Source organism: Jatropha curcas, chromosome 11 (genome assembly GCF_041381405.1).
Source record: "Jatropha curcas cultivar XTBG-Jc1 chromosome 11, XTBG_Jcur_1.0, whole genome shotgun sequence".
NCBI lineage: Eukaryota > Viridiplantae > Streptophyta > Magnoliopsida > Malpighiales > Euphorbiaceae > Jatropha > Jatropha curcas.
Window position 1 is genome coordinate 9,728,810 of NC_143161.1, and position 22,963 is coordinate 9,751,772.

Below are 22,963 nucleotides of genomic sequence, written 5' to 3' on the forward strand. Positions count from 1 at the left end.
CAAAAGGAAAAAGATGGTTCAACAAAAGGATTTCACATCCCTTTATGGATCAAAGGACAAAATTATTCTACTTGTATTAGTTGGTGGCTGACTAAGATGGTGGTTGCATTTGATTGGTTCGGTTCAAAAACCAAATTCAATCAACGTCAACTATATATGTTTCATGATTTGAGATTTTTTAGGATGAAAAATGGAATCATATGGTTTAGGATAAAATCTGACTGAAGCAGTTTAATTTTAGTTGATTCAATATGAGTTTTAACGCAAACTCCATTGTCTTTCTCTTCACCGTTATGTCCTCTCTCTCTCTTCAATGTTGCTTTCGCCTCCCTTCTCATCACAAGATCATCAATTATATGTTTAGCTTTGCTGCCATAGTTGTACTTGATAAGATTTGTAAATTTCTTTTTCTAGGTAAATAACATTTCAATAAATAATAATGAATTTTGGGTTTTGATTTGGAAAATCAAGTTTCAAGACAAAGAAGCTCATATAAAATTTGAGAAACAATTTATATAAAAGAAGAACTATACTAGCAAGGAAATAAGGGTGTGAAGCAATGATGGAGCCAAAATTTTTTCATAGGGGCAAAATTATATTTGTCATTTCAGGATGAATAAAAAATAAATCTGATTAAAAAAATGTCTAATTACGTAAATAAATATATTACATGTGGTCAAAATTTTTTAGTGAAATAGTATAAATGAAAACAAAATAATAGAGATTTTTTGGTATACATAGTAACTTTCAATAAGAAAGAAATAATTTCCTAAAATTTACATATTAGAAATTACAATGAAAATGACTAGTAATATTTAAAATTTTAAATATATTATTGTAATTTTAAAATTCAATCAATTCAATTTCATATTATTTTCTAAACACTATTAAAACAGAATTATGAGTTATAATATTAAATTTATTTCTTTGAATAAATTAAATATCATGTGATTATTCAATGGATTTAGCATTATAAAATTTTTTTGAGTTGTTAAATTTTAATTAAATAACCAATAATAAAGAATTAAAATATAAATTTGTAATACTATTATATATTTTAATATTAACGTGAATTTTATATATTCATAGAATGAAATTAAATTCAAAATTAAAATTTAAAAATGAATATAAAATTAAAATTAATGATATAGGTCATTCAAAGACAATAAAAAATAATTTATGAAAATTGTGGGATCTTGAGTGCTTATTTATGTATATATATTAAACTAAATCTATATATAAGAAGTAATTAAAATAACTAAACTGAAAAAAAAGAAAAAAAAAATCTAAAAAAGAAACTGCATCTAAAAAGTTCGATCTCTGGACCTAGAAGGGAAAGAGCAATGCACTAGAGAATTAGTTATGTGCCTCAACCACACTACATGATTTTATCACCGTTAGGAGGGGGGCCGCCTACTCAACCCCCCGCCCTTGCTCCGTCACTAGTGTGAAGTGAAGTGAATTGAGAAGGTAAATGAAGAAAACAGAGAGTAAAGACTTTTCAAAATATGGCGCATCGTGGAGTCGCCATTCACTCTCTTACTACTTTGCCATGGCTCCCTCTTCTTTATGTGTTACTCTAATAGATAGAGTCTGAAAATTTTTCTTTGAGAAAATTTTAGCCTCTGTTTGTTTTGGTGTATAATAAGGGTGATATACCATTTAGGAAGGAAATAAATAATGGGTGAATGTGAAATATAATTTATTTTACCCTCCCCTCTTTACTCCTCAAAATGGGAGGAAAATAAGCTAAGGAAGGTATAAAAGGTTACTGTTTATATGAAATTACAATATTACCCATCCATCCACCATTTCACTTTTCTAAATTACCTTCATCCACCATCGCTCTCTCCTCTCCTCTCTCAAGCTTCACCTTCATCTGAAATTAGTATCTTTTCAACCTTTAAAATCATGAACTATGAAGAATTCTATTTAAAGAAGGAGTGAGTTGTCCAGTTTAATTATACTTCCAATCTTTTAATATGTTTTGTTGAGGTAAATGTTTTCTTCCTCTTTTCTTTTCCTATTTTCAGTTCCTAAATCTTATTTTTTTAATACTTGATAGATAACCATTATCTTGTCTTTATTGTTTTTGTTTGAGTGAAAATGCAACTTGTTAAATTTTTGAATTTAAAGCAGTCATCTTTTCAAGCTAAAAAGAAAAAAGAAAAGAAGAAAATAAACTAGATCTAATAAATATATGTATTTTCTTGCTATTTTTTGATATATGATGTCACGACTCATTTCTGCGGGCCGGACCGGCACTAGGACCTGGATGGGTTTAAGGCCCCCGAAGCCCATAGTAAGCCTATATTATTAACACTCATATTCTATTCATAATTGTGGATTCAGGCCCAATAACTTATTTCACATACGTATCCAAAATACAGTTCATATATTTAATATGGACTCTTATTATTCATTTAAAACCCAACTGGAATACAATTGCGGAACTCTACCTTTACATTTACATTGTTATTTCTATCATTAATAGTCTTCTATAAGTAATGTTTCAACTCCATAGGGGCTTTTCTTCATTTCTATTACCTGAAAAAAAATAATATACAGGGGTGAGCGCCAAACTGAATGAGTAGGGTTAGATAACCTTCTCACCCTACACAATCACACATATGCTATCATAAATCATTTAAGTCCTATGACTAGTTATATGATTATGCAGTTCATCACACAAATGGCAATACAACAGCAATCACAATTATTATCATCTTCATGTAATCACATCACGTGGAAATTGGTCAGTGGCGTCACCGAAACTCCCGACGAGCCGTACTCTCACATGGGCCATCCTCTCAGACGTGTGCACCCGGGGAGCCAATCCCCATACCTGGCCGACCGGTCCAATCCTCACATGACCAGTCCTCTCATTGTTTTTTCATTCTCTCTTTTCTTTTCCATACCAACAGGGGGGTAATCCGGTCGTCTCCATCAAATCTAGATTCGTCGGCGCACACAACAGGAGGCCACCCTGCGGGCTACCATAAAATCCAGATTATCAGGTGCGCCCAATAAGAGGCACCCTATGGTTTCTATATAATCCATGGTATCAGGTGCACACAGAGGCGCCGATCTCCCATTTACCCGGCCGATGGTCAAATTCCACAATTCCATAATTTCATCATATTCAGGATCCATATTTCATAGACCGTCCTCACAAACCCACGGTGACCCACTTCATCCCAATTGCACACAAACAATGGTACAACAATATCACAACACAGGTAATCAAGCAAATTTTAATCGCAACAATAGTGCACCACAATATAGCAATTTAACAAATGCATGATAACATTTAGCCGTGAATGCATGAATGCAAAGATGCAAGCGGATGATGCAAATTATCTAACACTACTCACAGTTCTTTATGGTCCTTTAAAAGGACTGTCTTTATTACTTCATGCTTCCAACTTTTGTCCTCGCATTTCGAAATTTTATAAACCTCTAAAATAAAAGAAAATTCTAAAATAAGAATTCTAATTCGAGAAATGTATTTCACATTTATTTATTTATTCTAATTTATAACCTTTAAATAAAACTTCTAATTATTTGGTAAGTAATATTTTTTATAATAATAATAATAATAATAATAATAATATGAATAATAATAATAATATTACTAATAATAATAATAATAATAATAATAGTAATAATAAGAATACTAAAAGTTTTAGTCGTTACTAACTATTAAGGATATGACTAATTTAATTCTGTATTAAGTGTTTCGCCGAAAATTCTGCAGCATTTCCTCTATAAACTGTACTACCCAATTTTACATTCCACATATCAACACACAGCCCATCCATCGGGCAATTCACCTTAACTGATCCTGTCCGCCATAACCATCATTCATTCGTTCATTCAATTCACACAGTCCATTCATCGGGCACATTCTCAATCAAGCTAAATTCCCATGATATAATTAATTGTTCTATAATTATTTACTTGTTTACACCATAAATTAAAGTTCTTCCTAAGACTATTTATTTAAGTTCCTAAAATTAACTTTCATAATTATTAGTTAGGAATTCTTATTTCAATGTCTACCTTATAATTAATGTTCATGAACTATATTTAACAAGATTCAACTTAATTCACTTAAATACTCAATTAATTCATTAATTCGGGATTTATTCAAAAATTGCGAATTAAGCCTTAGAGTGTACCGATTGAAAATCGAACTCCATTTCCGTGATCAAAGTGAAGAGGAGGTCATTCTACCTCTTAAAGCCTCGCCAGAGTCTCGCTGGACCGCCGCCGCCGTGCATGGTGGCCAGAAAATCGACCTTGCCCTGAAATTTATCACGATTATACCATTTGACTCAATTTTTCAATCAGGAGTCCGATTTTGGCATCAGTTGAGCGAGATCAGTCCCCTAGCTGGCCGGATCGGACCTGACAGTCCTCTCCCCACCGCCGTTCATGGTGGTTCCTCCAATTGTCACTGAAATCTTGATTTTCTTAGGTAGAATTACTCACAGCAGCATGAAGAATCGATCTGAGCTCTTCTTGGTGGCTGGAGTCACCTGATTCAAGAGGAATCGACGGCAACCCGACTGCCACAATGAGCAAGGCCTCCTCGCATCATTTTCTCTCTAACGGAGCCACCATAGCTTGACTTAAAGTCACCTACGTGTTCGCTTCGTTGAGTAGATCACGTTGGTGTGTTTGTTTGTTGGTTGTAATGGCAGGAATTGGAGCTTGAGCGGAGCAACGAGAGGGAGGCGCTGCGAAGAAGAAGAAGAAGAGAAGGAAAGAAAAGGAGAGAGGTGGGTTTAAAGGCTTCCAGGCCATTTCAGTTCGATTTGAACCGGTTTGGTCCAACTCAACAATTTAGCTCGATTTTTGTTTGGTTATTTGGTTTTTCTCTTGGTTTCCGAAAACTTTAAGTCGATTTACGAATCCTGTTTAATAATAATTAAATATTTGTTGTAAACCCCATTTTATTCTTATTAGTTCGATTTATTTCCCAATTATTTAAATATAGAAGTGAGGCATAACTACCTCCTACATCAAAGGAGCAATAATTCTAAGTGGAGGAACACCCTCCTCAATTAGGAACATGAAAAGAAAGTGGAGGCACTCCCTCCTACAAAACAGGAATCACAAAAAGAACTAGCTGAATGCATAAAGAAATTGAAATAGTTGAATGAGCTAAATCCCTATGCCAGTTAGTTTAGGAGTTTAATGCGTGGTTGTTTGGTCTTGAGCCCATGAGTGAAACATGTGTAGACTTGTAGAGGCTTTACTGCCCGTCCCTAAAGGGCGCTTGTCCTCAAGCGTAAATTCAAGATACCTGACTAAAAAATCTTGAGCATTCTTCCATGAAGCATCTGCTAGAGAAGAATTACACCAACGGACTAAAATCTCAAGTTGTCCACCCTTAACACGCTGAGCTAAAATAGCCAGAGGTTGAAAAGGAACATCTGGTGGAGTTGGTGGCAGCACTGGAGTACAAGAATCTTATCCTTCATGATAACGCTTGAGGGTGTAAACATGGAAAACAGGATGCAACTTTGAGTTTGTAGGTAAGTCTAGCTTATAAGCCATGGAATCGATTCTCTCAAGTATCACAAAGGGTCCATAAAACTTGGCTAAAAGTTTATGACTTCGTCTTTTAGCAACAAAACTCTGACGATAAGGTTGTAAACGAATCAAAACCTTATCACCAACCTGAAATTCCAAGTGATGATGAGATTGGTCATAGTTGTGCTTCATTTTTTGTTGTGCTCGCTGCAGGTTTTGTCGAAGCGTGCATCATCTCATCCATGATTTTAAGAGCAGTGTCCACAGCCTCAATAGAAGAGCTACTGGGTAGATATGAAATCAACCGGGGAGGAGGACGACCATATACTATTTCAAAAGAAGTGGACTTGAGAGCGGGATTGGTAGCTTGTATTGTAGCATAATTCAACCCAAGATAGCCAATCAATCCACTTGTGTGGTTGAGCACTTGTGAAACAACGAAGATACATTTCAATGGTACGGTTAACGACCTCCATCTTGCAATCTGACTGTGGATGATAACCTAAACTGAAACACAATTTGGTACCACACAAATGGAATAATTCCTTCCAAAATGAACTAGTGAAAGTTATGTTTCGGTCACTAACCATAGTCTCTGGCAACCCATGTAATTTAAAATGTTGTCAAAGAAGGATCGAGCAACACTTACAGTTGTATACGGATGAGATAGAGCAACAAAATGGCTATATTTTAAAAATCTGTCGATGACCACCAGCAGCACATTCTTCCCTCAGGAAGTAGGAATTCCCTCTATGAAGTCAAGGAAAATATCAACCTAAACCTTAGTTGGAATTGGGAGAGTCTGAAGGAGACCTACTGGCTGGAGCATTTCTGTTTTGTGCCATTGAGAGATAACCTTCATGACCTTGGTTATGGAGAGCACTAACCACAATTTGAATGGATGGAGAATTTCGGGAAAGATAAACTCTATTGTTGTAAAATAGTAACCCTGCTTAAAACTCCACTTATTTGTTGCTCTGCCATTGTTGATTGCAGAGATTAGTTGATGGACCTCCTTAGAATCACATTATTCTCTCTGGATTTCATCAAATAGGCTCAATTGTTGCATAGAAATTGCCATGAGAACAGATGGATCGGCATCTCATTGGGACAAAGCATCAGCAATAGTATTGTGTTTACCAGCTTTGTATTCAACTGTAAAACAAAAGCCATGAGTTTACTGACCCAATGTTGCTGAGGAGATGAGAGAGAACGTTGTTCCAATAAAAATTTCAAGGTGTAGTGGTCTATTCAGACAATGAATTTGCGACCCCCAATGATATGAATGCCAGTGTTTGATAGCTTTAACTAAGCCAATCAACTCTTTTTCATATGCTAGAAGGCTTAGATGTCGTAAGGCCATTGATCGACTGAAATAAGCCACCGGTTTATTTTGTTATAACAGAACTGCTCCAATTCCTGTATCTGAAGCATCACATTCAACAATAAATGTTAGCTCAAAATCTAGTAGAATCAAGATTGGAGTTGTCGTCATAGCCATTTTCAATCTTTCAAAAGCAGTAATAGCCTCCTCAGTCCAGCGAAAAGAATTCTTTCATAACATAGCTGTGAGAGGAGCGGTTATGATGCCATAATTCTGCACAAACTTTCGGTAGTAACCCGTTAACCTTAAAAATCCCCTTAAGCCAAATAGTGCTGGGCTTAGGCCACTCCATGATTGCTGAAATCTTGGACTGGTCCACTTGCACTCCATCTTGCGAAATGATGTGATTCAAATAAGAAACTTGAGTCTGAGCAAAAGTACACTTGGAGTGTTTGAGGAATAATTGTTCTGCGTCAACAGCTGGAACACTAGACGCGAATGGTGAAGATATTCTGCCCATGTTTGACTGAAAACCAAAATATCATCAAAGAAAACTAGAACAAAATTTTTCAAGTAAGCCTAAAGTACCTCATTCATTAAGGCCTGGAAGGTTGAAGGGGCGTTGGAGAGTCCAAACGGTAACACTAAAAACTCAAAGTGACCGTGATGTGTCCAGAATGCAGTTTTCTCAATATCCGAAGAATGCATGGCAACCTGGTAGTATCCGGACAAAAGATCCAGTTCTGTGAAGAATTTGGCTCCTCCTAATTCTTCTAGTAACTCATCAATTACCAGAATAGGGAACTTATCTTTGATGGTTTTGGCGTTTGATTCTCTATAATCAACACATAAACACCAAGAATCGTCTGCCTTTGGAACTAAGATCACTGGAGAAGAGAAAGATGAACGACTAGGGCGAATTATGCCTTGTTGTAACATGGCAGCACACTATCTCTCAATTTCATCTTTCTGTCCATGGGGATATCTATATGGCCAAACCACAACTGGCCTTGCTCCTGGTTCCAAGGGAATTTGGTGATCACATGACTTGGTAGGAGGCAGCCCGGTTGGAGAACTGAATAAGGAAGCAAATTTAGCCAATAATTTCTGCAATTAAGTGTCTCTGTCAGTGGCTTTCTGTATAGCTTTAAGTTCAGGTTGGTCTGTAGAATGTGAAGAGTTTATGCCTCGCAATTCTATCAAATATCCCTGTTGAAAAAAAAAAGACATACACATGACAGCAAAATTCCAAAGAATGGGTCCCAATGTGCAAAGCCAATTAACCTCCAAAACAACATCAAAATCAGGTAGCGGCAGAATAAATAAATCCAAAAAAAGGAATTAGATTCCAGCAAAATCAGCATTCCCTTACAGATACCTAGGCTGCAGAGGCTTAGTTACATAAACTCATTAATTGATCAATATTGAATCCTAAAATGATTTGCTTTGTAATTTCAATTTATTGACTTAGCTTTAGTCTTTTTTTTTTTTTTTTTTTTTTTTTGTCCATCAACATTAAATTTCATTAAAATATGATATTTCCAACTAAGAAGAGGTTGATTTTCAAAATTCAAATTGGTAATTTTTTTATTATATATTGAGTTATAAAAAGAGTTTTATTCTTAATATTCATTTTTTATTTTCTTTTTCGTTACTCAATTAATTTTTAACTAATATCACTTTAATTTAGTACGAGATTTATATATCCATTGCTTGATGATTAAGTATTTTTAATATTTTTTTCTTATATTCTAATGCTCCGTTTATTTCCGTAAAATAAATTGTAGAAAAATCATTTGCTGAAAAATATTTTGCATGAAAAATATTTTCTTTGAATAATAATTTCCAAATGACTTATTTTCCATTGTTTGATTGTAATATTGAAAATTAGTTAAAAATATTAAACCTTTTATCTCATAAGACCATAAAAAAATTAATAATAATAGAAATTTAAAATTTTAAAAATTTTATTGTTAAATATGAGAAGAATGCAAAATATATATATATATAAATTATGAAAGCCACCAGTGGCCGATGGTGGTGGCTAGCTGTTGATGGCCGGTTGTGATGGTCAGTGATAAATGATGACTAATGGTGGTAACTACGATGATTAATAAATTAAAAAAAATATAGATTTATAAGATTTGTTAATGACTGAAAAATATTTTACTCTCTTGAAAATGTGAAGTTGTTTTTCTTAAAAAATGACTTAATTTTCCCTTGACCAGGAAAATATTTTCCGTTGCTTATTTTCCTGAACGCCCCAAACAATGGAAAATAGTGAAAAATATTTTCCTGCAAGTAATTTTACGGAAACAAACGGAGCCTAAATTTGGATCACTTTTTGGAGTTTAAAGAATTTGTGTATGTGCATATTTTTTTTCTCCAATTCACTGGGTAAGTAATATAGTCACTATAGCTAAAGTGATTGTCATTAGCAATTCAGATCATCTTCTTATTTCTTTTTTTTTTACCTAGCAGTATAATTATTTTTCATTATATCTTATAGATATTGATTTGGGATTGAGGGCATGAGTTGGAGATTAAATGATGACTTGATTTTCTTTTCGGACACATGTTAGGGTTTTAAGAATCTTCATTTATAAATTAGGGACTAAAGGATTAAATCTAGGGATGAGGTTGAAGATTATTTTGAGACCACTTTCATTATATAAAAATAAATTAAATATATAAGAGATAGCATTAGAAATAGCTTGTACGACAAAATCTAATACAAATTAAACAATTATATCTATTTTAATCTAAATAAAAATTTATATTTTAATATTATATAGATAAAAAAAAGTGTAAATAAATGAGTATAGAACGAATATAATTGATATAAATAATGCTAAACACATCCAAGCACTTTTTGGTTAAGACCCTAAAAAGTTTTATTTATTGACATTGATCCCCTAAATTATTATTGTCAATCACATTCAGGATTGATAGAAATTCCATAGAAATGACTCAATTTCTCGTTAAGCATTTGCCACGTCACTAGTTCTCGGAACGAAAAGTTGTGAAATAATCAATAACTATTGAGTTTAGCCATAAATTTTGCCTTTTTGTTTTTTTCAAATAATGAATAGATATGCTTTTATTTCCATTGGTAGTAATTGCAAATTAAGAAAAGAAATGAGTTTGTGTTCATCTTCATCTCAAGTAATGACTCGAGCTTTTAGGATCACGATGGAATAATTGGTTATTTATATTTTCGGTTGTTGAACATAAATATTTATATCTCACACTGAAAGAAAACTTTTTTTAAAAATAAATTTTATGATGTCATGGTAAATCAAATCATTATGGATGAAAAATTCTAGTAGAATTTTTCACAATTTTTTTTAAAAAATAAATTTTAAATAAAAAAATTAAGTTTGTATTAAAGTTCTATAATTTAGTATGGTAAAAATTTAATAGCAAATTGAGTCATTCCTAATGAGAAATCTTAGTAGAATTTTCACAAATGTTTTTTCTTTTAAAAAAGTATATGTATGATAGAAACCCAAAAAGTTTTGAAAATTTTGCAATTTTAATATGGCAAAACCTCAGTAGAAAATTAATCATTTCTTAGGTGCATTAAATCAGTGTTCAATATTGCTGAAACTAATATATAATTCGTGGGATCAATACGGACAATATATATTTTCAGGAGTTTAATAGCGAAAAAGTTATATTTTAATGTGGAAAATACTTTATTAATGGCTAATTAAATTGGTTCTAGGGTGTGTTAAATAAGTCATCAATGTCATTGAAAATAGTAGTTTGAGGATTCAGTCTCAGTGAGGACCAAAAAAAAAAAAAAAAAAAAAACATTAGCCTATACTTAAAAGGTTTGATTTGATTTGATTATTTAATGTATTAATGTATTGATTTGGTTTGGATTTACTTTGAATTAGTATTTTTGGTTTGGTTTAATTTGATTATTCAATGTATTAATGTATTGGTTTGGTTTTAGATTTATTTTGACTTAGTGTTTTTGATTTGGTTTGATTTGATTATTTAATGTATTAATGTATTGGTTTGATTTGGACTTATTTTGAATTAATGTTTTTGGTTTGGTTTGGTTTGGTTATTTAATGTATTAATATATAAAGTAGACAGAATTTTCTTTGTTGTTGCCATGTATATTTCAAATTAATGATATGTGTATGGCTTAATTGTTTATTTTTATATTTATTTAAAAATAAATTAATTTATGATATAAATTAAACCTTCTTAAATATAATTAATTAATATAACGTTAGAGAATTAATAACATGTTAAATAATAATTTATATAACTTTTAATGATATAAATAAATTTCATAATTTATAAATTTTAATGATATAGACATTTATTATTAATATTAAAAAATTTAAAATTTTTTATTAAATTAAATTATGTTAAATATAATTTATTAGTTATAATATTAATAACATGATAAGTTGAAGATCTAAACCACTTTTAATTATTTAAAATAAATTATTTATTCATGAATTTTAATGAAATAGCGAGTTAATTTTATTTTTTACATTAATTTTAAATAAATTAAATTAATGAATTTTACCACCTTTCATCTTACTTTTTTTTTTATTTATCTCTATAAATTTCAATATTTTCAATACATATTATTGAACACATGTCTATCTACTAATTTTTACTTTAATAATAAAAAATCACGCTATATTTTTTTTTACTATTGATATAACTTTATAATATTTTTTAATAGCATAATAAAAGAAATTTCATTCAAGAATCTATAAATTATATATTTATTCTCTCAATTTTATTTTATTTTTACTTTTTTTTTACCGTGCAAAACACGGGGATGTTGCTAGTCATTACTAAATTAAAACCAATCAAGTATTGGTCTGATTGATCTCCTTGACTAGTGTGAAGTCTCATATTGAATATTTTCGACAATAGTTATATTTTAGTTCGGTGGGGAAAGCTACTTCTTCACAGTTTACACTTTCAAACCAACTGGTTCAATTGGTTTAACTAAGAACTAGTCAGATTTTGTTTGAATTTATTATTTATCTAGAAATAGTCGACTCATTAACCCCGTGAACCGACTATATTTAACCGTCAACTGGTCAAACAAGTCCAGATTCATTTTAGTTTACCTATATGATTTCTATAATTAATCACTTTATTTTCATGGCTGGAAATAGAAAAAGAAAACTTGAAATTACTATTAACCATTCCAATAGAATATCCTCGAAATAAGACAAGCATTAAAAAATAAGAGTTGTTGGGTTTGGATGGGACCATTTAGTACCAATCCAGAAAGGGTTGATGCTTGCTAACTAACTAATGCCTTTAACTTAGTACTAGAAGTGTTGTTTGAAGCATTTATTGTCTAGTTGGTTGATAACTATGTAGGTTTGTTCTCACCTTTCATTTCATTTTCAACACTATAATTATTCTCTACCTATAATATAACCAAACAAATAAATTAAAAATTCAAATTGAATTTAAGTGTCACTTAGCATGTTGTGATTTTCTAAGGCATAGGGCCTCATGAACTTCAATTCAGTGACAGTATTTTGAGATGGGAAATTGAGCAGATGAGGAAAATAACATGTTCTATTTTTATTTTTGTTGTTGGCATATATTGCTTATTTTATTTATTTGTCTTAACATCAAAATTTCCTTTTGTAATTGGCTCTCCATCAATAGTTTAATTCAATGTGTATATATATATATAAGAAAACACCAGTATAAATAGGGGTGAAAAATATTTAATTTGCTATCCATTTTATGTTTAGAAAATTTTTACCATTTTAATGCATATCATTACCTTAATAATTGATTGGTATCATAAAAAAGAAAAAACTACATAATATAAGAATGAAACTAATTTTCATACACATAATTTGAGATTCATAAAAAATAAAAATTCTAGGTAAAAGGATGGAATGAGAATATCCGCTTTTTGGTATGGGGACGAGTTGGATGAAATTTAAATAATATATATCGGTTTTAATGAAAAAATTAGTCCCCTTCTAAAGTGACATTTAGACGGAAATATTAAATTTATATCAAATTTTTCGAGACGAAAAATTTGAAATGGTTTTTAAAAACAAGTCTCATGCACACCACTATTGGCTAGAAAGAATAGGCACCACTAAATTTTACCTTATTTACTCAATTCTAAGTTTGGTTTGGTCGCATTTAGTTGATTGTAGATTCCATTAAAATCAAGCATTGAGTTGATTGTAGATTCCTTTGTCAAATAATATAATTTGAGGCATATTTTGAATGAATCGTATATTGATTGATTATTCTGTTGTTTTACACTGTTAATATAGCTAAGGTACATGTTTATACAAGGTAAGAAATAAAAGATGATTATTTTCCTCCTATAGTTATTCCCTAATTATGTGTACTGATTGAGGAAATGATGGGAAATCGGATCCTACATTTTCCTCTTATTTCCTTTCTTGCTGACACTCCCCCTCAAGTTGAGTAGCGGGATTGCCAATGCTCAACTTGCCCAAAACTTCACCAAAGATTCTTCTGTTCACTACCTTTGTTAATATATCTGCCAGTTGATCTTCAGAGCATACGAAGGTTAGCTCTACACTACTTGCATCTAACTTCTCTTTTATGAAGTGTCTGTCAACTTTCACGTGTTTTGTCCGATCATGATGTACCGGATTTTCTGAAATACTGATCGCTACCTGGTTATCACACATTATCTTGCAAGCCTCAGAAGGTCGGAACCCAATTTTAGTTAACAATTTTCGCAACCACAATATTTCAGTCAAACCTCGTGCCACTCCTCGAAATTCAGCCTCTGCATTGGACAGAGCTACAACTTTTTGCTTTTTGCTCCTCCATGTGACTAAGTTACCTCCCACAAAAGTAAAATATCCTGATGTGGACCTCCGATCCACTGTATTGCCTGCCCAATCAGCGTCAGTATACCCCTGTATTTCTAGGTGTCCATGCACTTTGAACAGAACGCCATGTCCAGATGTCCCTTTTAGATACCTTACAATCCTCCATACAGCATCCATATGGTCTGTCTGAGGTTGATGCATAAACTGGCTTACCACTCCAACTGCATAAGCTACATCTGGATGAGTATGTGAGAGATATATCAATTTTCCAACCAACCTTTGATACTTCTCCTTTCTGTTAGCTCTGCTCCTTCTACTATCTTCAGCCCATGATTTACCACCACTGGTGTGTTAACCGGTTTACAATCAATCATTCCCGTTTCTGCCAACAGATCTAGAATGTATTTCTTTTGACATATAAAAATCCCCCTTTTTGATCTCAAAACCTCAATTCCAAGAAAATACTTCAGTCTTCCCAGGTCTTTCATTTCAAATTCTGTGAATAGGTTTTCCCTTAGCTTGGTCATTTCTTCCATATCATCTCCTGTAAAGATCATGTCGTCAACATAAATGGTTAAGCAGGTTACAAGTTTACCTCTCTGCTTTAGGAACAAAGTGTGATCAGAATTGCTCTGTTTGAACCCATATCCCTTTATTACCTGTGTAAATCTACCAAACTAGGCTCTAGGTGACTGTTTCAGCCCATACAGTGATTTTTTCAACCGACACACCTCCCCTTTCTGGAATTCCTCTGTGAAACCTGGTGGAGCTTCCATATAAACCTCTTCTTTCAGGTCCCCATGCAGAAAAGCATTCTTCACATCAAACTGATGAAGTGGCCATCCCTTGTTTGCTGCTATTGAGAACAACACCCTGATAGTGTCAATTTTTGCTACTGGTGAAAAAGTCTCTGCGTAATCAATGCCATAAGTCTGGGTATATCCTTTTGCCACTAACCGCGCCTTGTACCTTTCAATAGAACCATCTGGCGTATGCTTTACTGTGAAGACCCAGCGACACCCAACTGGTTTCTTTCCTGTCGGTAAAGCACATTTTTCCCATGTGTGATTCTGGATCAAAGCATTCATTTCTTCTTTCATTGCATTGGTCCATTTTTCTGATGTCAGGGCATGTTCTACTGTGGTCGGGACCTTTTCTTCACACAGAGCTGAGATAAACGCCTTGGCTTCTCTGGATAAACTCCCCCTGGCTATGTTTGCTACTGGGTATCTAGACTTCCGAGATTCTTTTTCTTGAGAGTATCTGTTAGGTGGAACTCCCCTATTGCTTCTGGGTGGTAATACATATCGTTCTTCTTGTTCTGCCACTTGTTCTGCTACAGTCTTATAGTCACTGGAATTAGTAGAAACAACAGGAGACTCGGGGGTTTCAGGTTCTCTTACCTCGAACACCAGGTTAGGAATAGTATTTTCTGAGACACTAGGCTCCGTAGACTGTATGGAAGTATCTGAAGTTGGCCCAACAATACTGTTTCTTTCCTATTCTCAATTTTCTTCCTATTCTGTAACTTGTGGGTTCTCTTCCTGAGGATCCAAATCCACCTGTGAGGCTACTGATTCTGGAAGCCAGCTCAGTGTGTCCATATATTCCTTCTCCCCCTGACCACTGAGTTGGGTGGTATAAAAATATTTGGTTTCAAGGAAATCACAATTCATTGTGGTGAATGTACGGTTGGTTTGAGGATTATAGCATCGGTACCCTTTTTTATTAACCCCGTACCCAACAAATACACATTTTTCGGCACATGGGTCAAATTTAGAACGTTCACTTTTTGGAATGTGAATAAAGACAGAACAACCAAAAATGCGTGGTTGAAGGGTTAAGGTCGGAGGAATTTTGGTAAATTGGGCCAAGGTTTGAAGTGGAGTTTGAAGGTCAAGGATTTTGGTTGGGAGTCTATTTAGAAGATAGTTGGCAGTAGCTACAGCTTCAGGCCAAAAACTTTTAGGGACCCGAGACTCAATCAGAAGAGCTCAAGTCATTTCAAGGAGAATCCTGTTTTTTCGTTCGGCAACACCATTTTGTTCAGGAGTATGAGGACAAGTAGTTTGATGTACTAACCCTTTTTGTGGGAAAAATTGTTTCATGGCGATGTTGACAAATTCCCCCCCCCCCCCCCATTGTCAGATCTTAAAATTTTAATTGTCTTAGTAAATTGGGTTTGGATCATGGTATAAAACAAGATAAATTTATCAACAACCTCTGACTTGTTTTTCAGAAAATATACCCACGTCATGCGAGTACAGTCATCCACAAATATCAAAAAATAATGAAAATCGTTTCCTCCCATGACAGATACTGGACCCCACACATCAGAATGGACTAATGAAAAAGGTAAATCTACCCTAGTATTATTTGGCCGAAAAGTTTATCTATGGCTCTTTGCCAAAACACAAGTCTCACACTGCAAAATTTTATTGGATTTAAAGAGTTTAGGAAATAAAAGATGTAAATAACCCGTGGATGGATGTCCTAATCTCCGGTGCCAATGCCAAGCTTCCTGATCCGCAGTTCCATGTGCTAGCATCACAGTACCGTGTTGGGCAACTTCATCCACGTAGTACAGCCCTTGGTGCTCAGTGCCACGTCCAATAATCATTCCTGTCCTAATGTCATGTAGTATACAGAAAGTGGTGTCATTAGCATGGTACAATTAAGTTCTTTTGTTACATGACTAATAGACAGCAATTTATGTGAAAGTGAAGGGACATAAAGACAATTTGATAGTTTTAGTGTGGGTGATATGTCAATAGACCCGGCCCCCTCTATAGGAACTATTTCCCCATTAGCTGCTCCAACATGTAGTTTTGTGGGTTTGGACTATTTTTTAATATCGTTGGCATCGAATGTCATGGTGTCGGTGGCTGCACAATCAAAAATCCATGATGCATTCTTACTTTTATCAAAAATCCAGACCATATTTGCAATAGACATAGTTTTTGGATCAATTTGTAATAATTTTAGGGTAGAAATTAATTGGGCCAAATTAAAAGGACTTAGGAGAAAATTTCCAACTCCTTTATTCTTATAACCCATATTATCACTTTCTTCAACCCTAGCCGCCATAGCCTTTCCCACGCTGCCTCCTTCCCCGACGCCTCGTTGGCCACCATCACCGCTACTGGTAGCCTTAGGGTTGCTCACGGCGATGGCGGTTCTTCCTCCTGTGGCTTGACCGTCCCTTTTATGTCCATCATTCCACCAATCGGGATATCCCACAATCCGAAAGCAATTTTCTTTTGTGTGTTTGCTCATCCCACAGTGGGTACATTTGAGTTTCGCCTTGTCTGAGCGGAATGATGAACCGCCTGGCTTGCCGGTGGAGCCCGACCGTCGCTGTCCCTATGCCGCCATTCCCATGGCTTCAGTCCCTGTTACGACCAAGCCGCTTCCTATGCCCTATTGTGACGAGACGCTAGAGGCTGGTCCTAGAATGTTGAGACGGGCCGCCTCTTTCCGAACAGTGGCGTAGGCAGCTTCCGATGAGGGTAACGGATCATGTCTTAAAATTTCCCTTTTTATTTGATTATATTCCTGATCAATTGCATTCAGGAACTGGAACAATTTTTGTTCTTGGCGTATGATGTTATATGTGGCGATATCTGCCTCTGACGTCATTGGATTTGGCTCCCGCCGATCGATCTTGCCCCATACACCTTGCATGGTAATCCAAAAATCTTCTAAAGGAGCTTCATTTTGTTTTATACCGTTTGCCTTTGAATGAAGATCAAAGGTTTGTAACTTGTCCCTGGCACTGCTGTATGTTGTAATAAGGGCATTCCATAGTGCTCTTGCTATGGGAAACTCGGTAAGATTGTTTGCTAATTGGGATTCAATATTCTAGATTAGCCATGAGAACACAATGAGGTCATCTTGTTCCCATTTTTCGTATTTCTAGTCGCCGATTTGCGGTGGAGCTGGAATTCCAGTAAGGTGGCTTAATAAGGCCTTGGACTTTCCTCCAATTGCAACTTTAATCATGCATGCCCATAACGCATAATTCTGGCTATTCAATTTAACACTGATGATTAAATTATCTGAAAGGGTTTGTTTTTGGTTTTGGTTGCTGAGGCCATTTCTGATAAGGTTTGCTAATTGAATTGTCAGGTCATCCTTATTGATGCCAGACTATTTCTCCAAGTTGTCGTCTTCAGACATGGTGGCCGGAGTCTTCTGGGTCGGCACACTGGTGGCTGACGAGGAGTTGCCGTCGTCAGACATGGTGACTGGATTTCTGTCGGTAAGTTGGTAGATGATGAGCAATTGAAGTTATTTGATCCTAGGATCACTGAACCTGCTCTGATACCAAGTCAAATAATATAATTTGAGGCATATTTTGAATGAATCGTATATTCATTGATTATTCTGTTGCTTTACACTGTTAATATAGCTAAGGTACATGTTTATACGAGGTAAGAAATAAAAGATGATTATTTTCCTCCTATAGTTATTCCCTAATTATGTGTACTGATTGAGGAAATGATGGGAAATCAGATCCCACATTTTCCTCTTATTTCCTTTCTTGCTGACATCCTTCAAAATCAAGCTCGGAGATGTTAATGAAATTTAAATATAATATAAATATAAATCAATAAACAGTTGATATGAAAAAGTTTCAAAATGTAGTTGATGGAATTAGCAGCTAAATCTGAATCTATTAGTTATCAACTACTGATTAAAAGACTTACGAAACACTTACAACCAATTGTTAGGTACGAATCAACTATCAACTGGTTTAAACGAACTTCGCTCACTAAAAGTTACCTAAAAACTCTTTTTTTTTTTTTTTTGTTCAGGGTGGATCGGGTAGTTACCAGGGCCATGATCAAGTATAGGCCTCCAAGTCATTTTCTTGACAACAGAAATATTTGGTTAGCCAATCTTATAAAATCTAAGGATACGTTTGTTTCTGGAAAATAATTTATATTTGGATTTTTCTTAAAAAATATTTTTCAAATGACTTATTTTTTGTTATTTGGTTGCAATATTAAAAATATTACAATTTTTAACTAATAAGACCATAAAAATATTAATAATAATAGAAATTTTCGTATTTTAAAAATTATATTTTAAATATGAGAAGAATACAAAAAAAAAAAAGAAAAAGGTAATTATGAAACTCGTCGATGACCGGTGATGGTGGCTAATGGTAGTGGTGGTCACCAGGGGTGGTGGTCGGTGGTGAACGATGATAAGTTTATCAATGATTAAAAATTATGAAGTTATAATAAGTTTATCAATATCCAAAAAATATTTTAATCTTTTGAAAATTTAAAGTTATTTTCCATAAAAATGATTTGATTTTTCTTCGATAAAAAAATATTTTCTATTGACTTATTTTTCTAAATACTTTTAAACAATAAAAAATTATAAAAAATATATTCGTGTAAATTATTTTACGAAAATAAAAGAGTATAAAATTCAAAATAAAGCAAGTCCCAACGTGGAAAAGGCAATTGCTTGGAACCTAAGTGAATAAAGCAAGCAAAAAATGCCGTTCCCTTTATGGTGTTTATAACAATTAAAATAAAAGATTTGATTGAGTGGTTGGTGTCACTATCCATGGGAATTGGTCTTTCCGCAGAAAGTTCAACTCACATTCAGCTTTGAGGGCAACCACTCTCTCGTAGCTTATTTGTTTTTAAGTCCAAAGAATCAAACATTTGACCTTCTCCCTCTTCTTAGGGTCACGGCTGACCCCATAATCCTTCACTTCACCCACTTTTGCTTGTGATATTATTGCTTCCACTACTAATTCTTTTTTGCATGCAACATCAAATAATTAACAATTATTAGCCTAGCTCTAGAGGGTTTATTTTATAATTTATATTTAATCAAAACAAGAATTGGACTGTCTACCACCGTCAACATGAAGCTGTTCTGCAATTACATAAATTAAATTAAGCTTTTGTGTTTCGAAATCCAATGATATTAATGGAATTTGTTTGTACCGAGTCTATTAACTCGTGTGGACCAAATTAATAAAAATAAATTTTTTTATTAAAACGATAATATTTTTAATCATACGCAGAAAATAAAGCAAAGATAAAATAAAAATAATAGATAAAATAAAAATAATAGAGTTCATAGAACTCATATTTTCGATTTGACCAAAACGATTATTCAGTACATAAAACATTCGCATTTTTTATCGGATGTCCCCCAAGGGCCAAACATTCACATTTTTTAACTATGAATGGATCAGTGTATGCTGTTTTCTTCTTACTCTTGCAGAAAACTATTTCTACAACCTAAGCTCTATATATGTCGCAACTAGAATAACTTAAACATCACATTAACAAGAACAAAAGGAATTTAGTATCAATGTTCTAAAAAGGAAGATGTATACAAAATTTTTTTCTATTTCCTTTATTCTCTCCTTGGAATACAATGTAAGTATACATACATTTGGACACTTGACTGGAGTGGAGATTATAGTAAAAATCTGCTAGTAACACACAGACTTTCTATTTCCTATTTCATCTACTTTTTCATTTCTTCATATGAAATATGAATATCTCTCATCATTACAGATAAAAAACTCCTTACTGTACAACAAACAACTCCCAAACAAAAACCCATTTAAGAAAAACATAAAATAAAGTTAAGAAGAAAAATGTTTCTCTCTGCAAATCAGTAACAACAAATGGGGCAACGTATTAATCCATTTTCATTACAGTCAGGGCAACGTTGGAATCCATATTCACCACCTGCTTCTTCTACTTCTTCTTCTTCTTCTTCTTCTTCTTCCAATTCTTCCTCTTCATCTTCGTCCCGTTCATTATATATCTTACAACTTCCTGAACATGTCTCGCAAGGCACAAACCCGATATCTCCACAAGCCTCACAAGGTCCATTACTATCCTCTACCATTTCGCATCCTTCAACAACTTTCTGTAATTGTCCATCTTCATGCATTCTTCTTATCTCTTCTCCTCCGCCGATGTATTTTCTTCCGATGAACACTTTTGGCAGCCCTCCGCCACTGTATGCATTTCCCAGTAGCTCTCTCAATTCTTCTTTAAATCCCGCATGCATCGATACGTCACGCTCGTCCAATCGAAGACCTAAGCTTTTTAATATTATCCTTACATGACAACAATCTTCGTATGTCTTTCGAACCCCACGTAGACTTGTAAAGTAAATGACAACCTTTTCTTTCTCTCCTTTACTAAAATCTTTCGCCACCGCGGAGGGAGGTGATAGTTTCCCTTCGTCGATTGATTTAAGATAGAAGGGATGTGTTGGAGATAATTCTTGCAGGGATTTTTTGAAGGTGGAAAGAACTTGAGGATCAAATTCTAAACACTTGGAATTTGCATCTTCATCATCTGCTAATTGAAGCCAAATAGGCTTATGATTTGGAGAAAATGTAGTACTCATTTTAGGACTATCAGGAACTGGACTAGGATCTCGAGACACATCGAAAGAGAAACTTCGGAATCTATGAGGCAAATGCACAGAACTATCTTCGTCTTCAAGTCCTTCCATTAACTCCCAAGCATTTATTGTTTCTGGCTCGCCTGGTGGAGTCCTATCCGGAGTTCTTGGGACGATTTTGGGGATTTTCTCTTGGATCATATTAGACCATGACTTGGCTTCAATGAGACCAATTGAAAATTCCCTGCTTTTCAACTTCAATTCTTTCTCTTTGAGAAACCCATCCATTCCATCACCAAAAACGACATCTGAATTCATATTTCCGTCGTGATTTTCTTTTTGCCTCGCTAAAATATCAATAGCATTAGCAGAATTGATATTGTCTTTGTAATTGGAGGGCGAATCAGCAGGCAGAGAACCTAATGTGGTGGAGGTGAGAGCCACTACATGGTAACTGTCGCCTTTCTTCTGCGGAGGATGAACAACATGCATTGAGTAGCTCCGCTCGATGGGAGAATACGGTGCTTGACAGTGCCGGCACCGCGTCCTGCATCGCTTTTGTTTTGAACTTGCACAACCCATCAATTCTCGGATAAAGAAACAGAGGAAAAACAGGGGAAATTTCAAGAGCCAAAAAACAGAGCAAACTTTATAAACTTATAGACATAAAAAGGCTTTGGTAAATATTAGATAACGAAAATTAGAATATTGAGAAACTTGAAGTCTTGAAGATAAATAAAGAAAAAACGGAGCAAATCTGAGTAAATGTAATTATGGATAGAGAAATTGAAAAATGTATAATGGATTTGATGATCAAGAAATGTCTCCAGCTTTTATAAATAAAGACAAAAACTGCAAGGACAGATCCATCAAAACGCGTATAAGTTGCAGAGAAGAACAAAATATTAATAATGCTTACACAAATTGTCTAATAGGGTCTTAATTGCCAATGAAACCGAGCATTATCAAAGGTAAATAAAATGATAGAAGCTAATTTATGATCTAAATAAAAAGCAAAAGAAAACCCACAAAGAAAATTTTATTTAAAATGAAATGGAAAGCTCTGTTCTGTGAAGAGAAGAAGACAAGATAGAAGATTCTTGGATCTCGACAAACCCGTGAATTGATTACATAGATGAAAAAGAAAACTGGGTTTGAATTAAAATCCAGGAAAATTCTATTCTGCAAGGAGAAATTGTTAGAATTTGAAGGGAAAATTAAAATGGGTAAAGAGAAATATTATACAAAGTGTTCCTTCTCCAATCAAAAGTCAAGAATGTAGGCGTGCAGTCAATTGAAACAATAAAAACGTCACCTTATTCACACAAGAACTTTCTCTTATTATCTTTCCTTTTCTCTATAGGATTTTTAGAGAGAGAAAAAACAGGGCGAGTGGTGAACAAGAAAAGAAATAAGAGAAGGGGAGAGTTTGGTTTGGAGATAGAATGGGTGGGGAAGGAGATTATCATAACAATGGGGAGAGAGAGAGGTATGTGTATGAGACTAGTAATAAAGGAAAAGGGTTTAATTATTATTTTTGAGTTTTATTTATTTTGTATTTGTTTGTAGTCTTTTTGTTGTCTTTTTGTTTGATAAAGAAAAGAGATAATGACAGAGAGAGAGAGAGAGAGAGAGAGAGAAGAGGATATGAAAATGAGGAAAATGGGAATGTGGAATTTCAATCGCCAAATGCGGGAATTATTGCTCAAATGGCGATCCTTGTATAAGCCAAATTATTCCTCTATTGTTCACATATAAATATATATTGAGCATTTCATATTTTCTTTGAAATACTTTTATTTATCTTTTATAATTATAAATTATCAAAATTTCTTTTTTATTCAAACAATTTATTGTGAAATTT

At 33.9% G+C, this 22,963-nt stretch overlaps 1 protein-coding gene across 1 annotated transcript; it reads right to left on the reverse strand.

The window, feature by feature from the left end:
- Positions 1-20,063: 20,063 nt before the first annotated feature.
- LOC149492537 (Glutaredoxin family protein) lies at positions 20,064-22,675 on the reverse strand. The gene has a single exon (XM_089716768.1). It carries the CDS (start codon positions 21,679-21,681, stop codon positions 20,353-20,355), a length of 1,329 nt encoding a protein of 442 aa, XP_089572894.1. The 5' UTR covers positions 21,682-22,675; the 3' UTR covers positions 20,064-20,352.
- Between the last annotated feature and the right edge of the window lie 288 nt (positions 22,676-22,963).

Excerpts from the sequence above, each read along its gene's own strand:
- LOC149492537 (XM_089716768.1), bottom strand. The coding sequence starts at position 21,681 with ATGGGTTGTGCAAGTTCAAAACAAAAGCGATGCAGGACGCGGTGCCGG.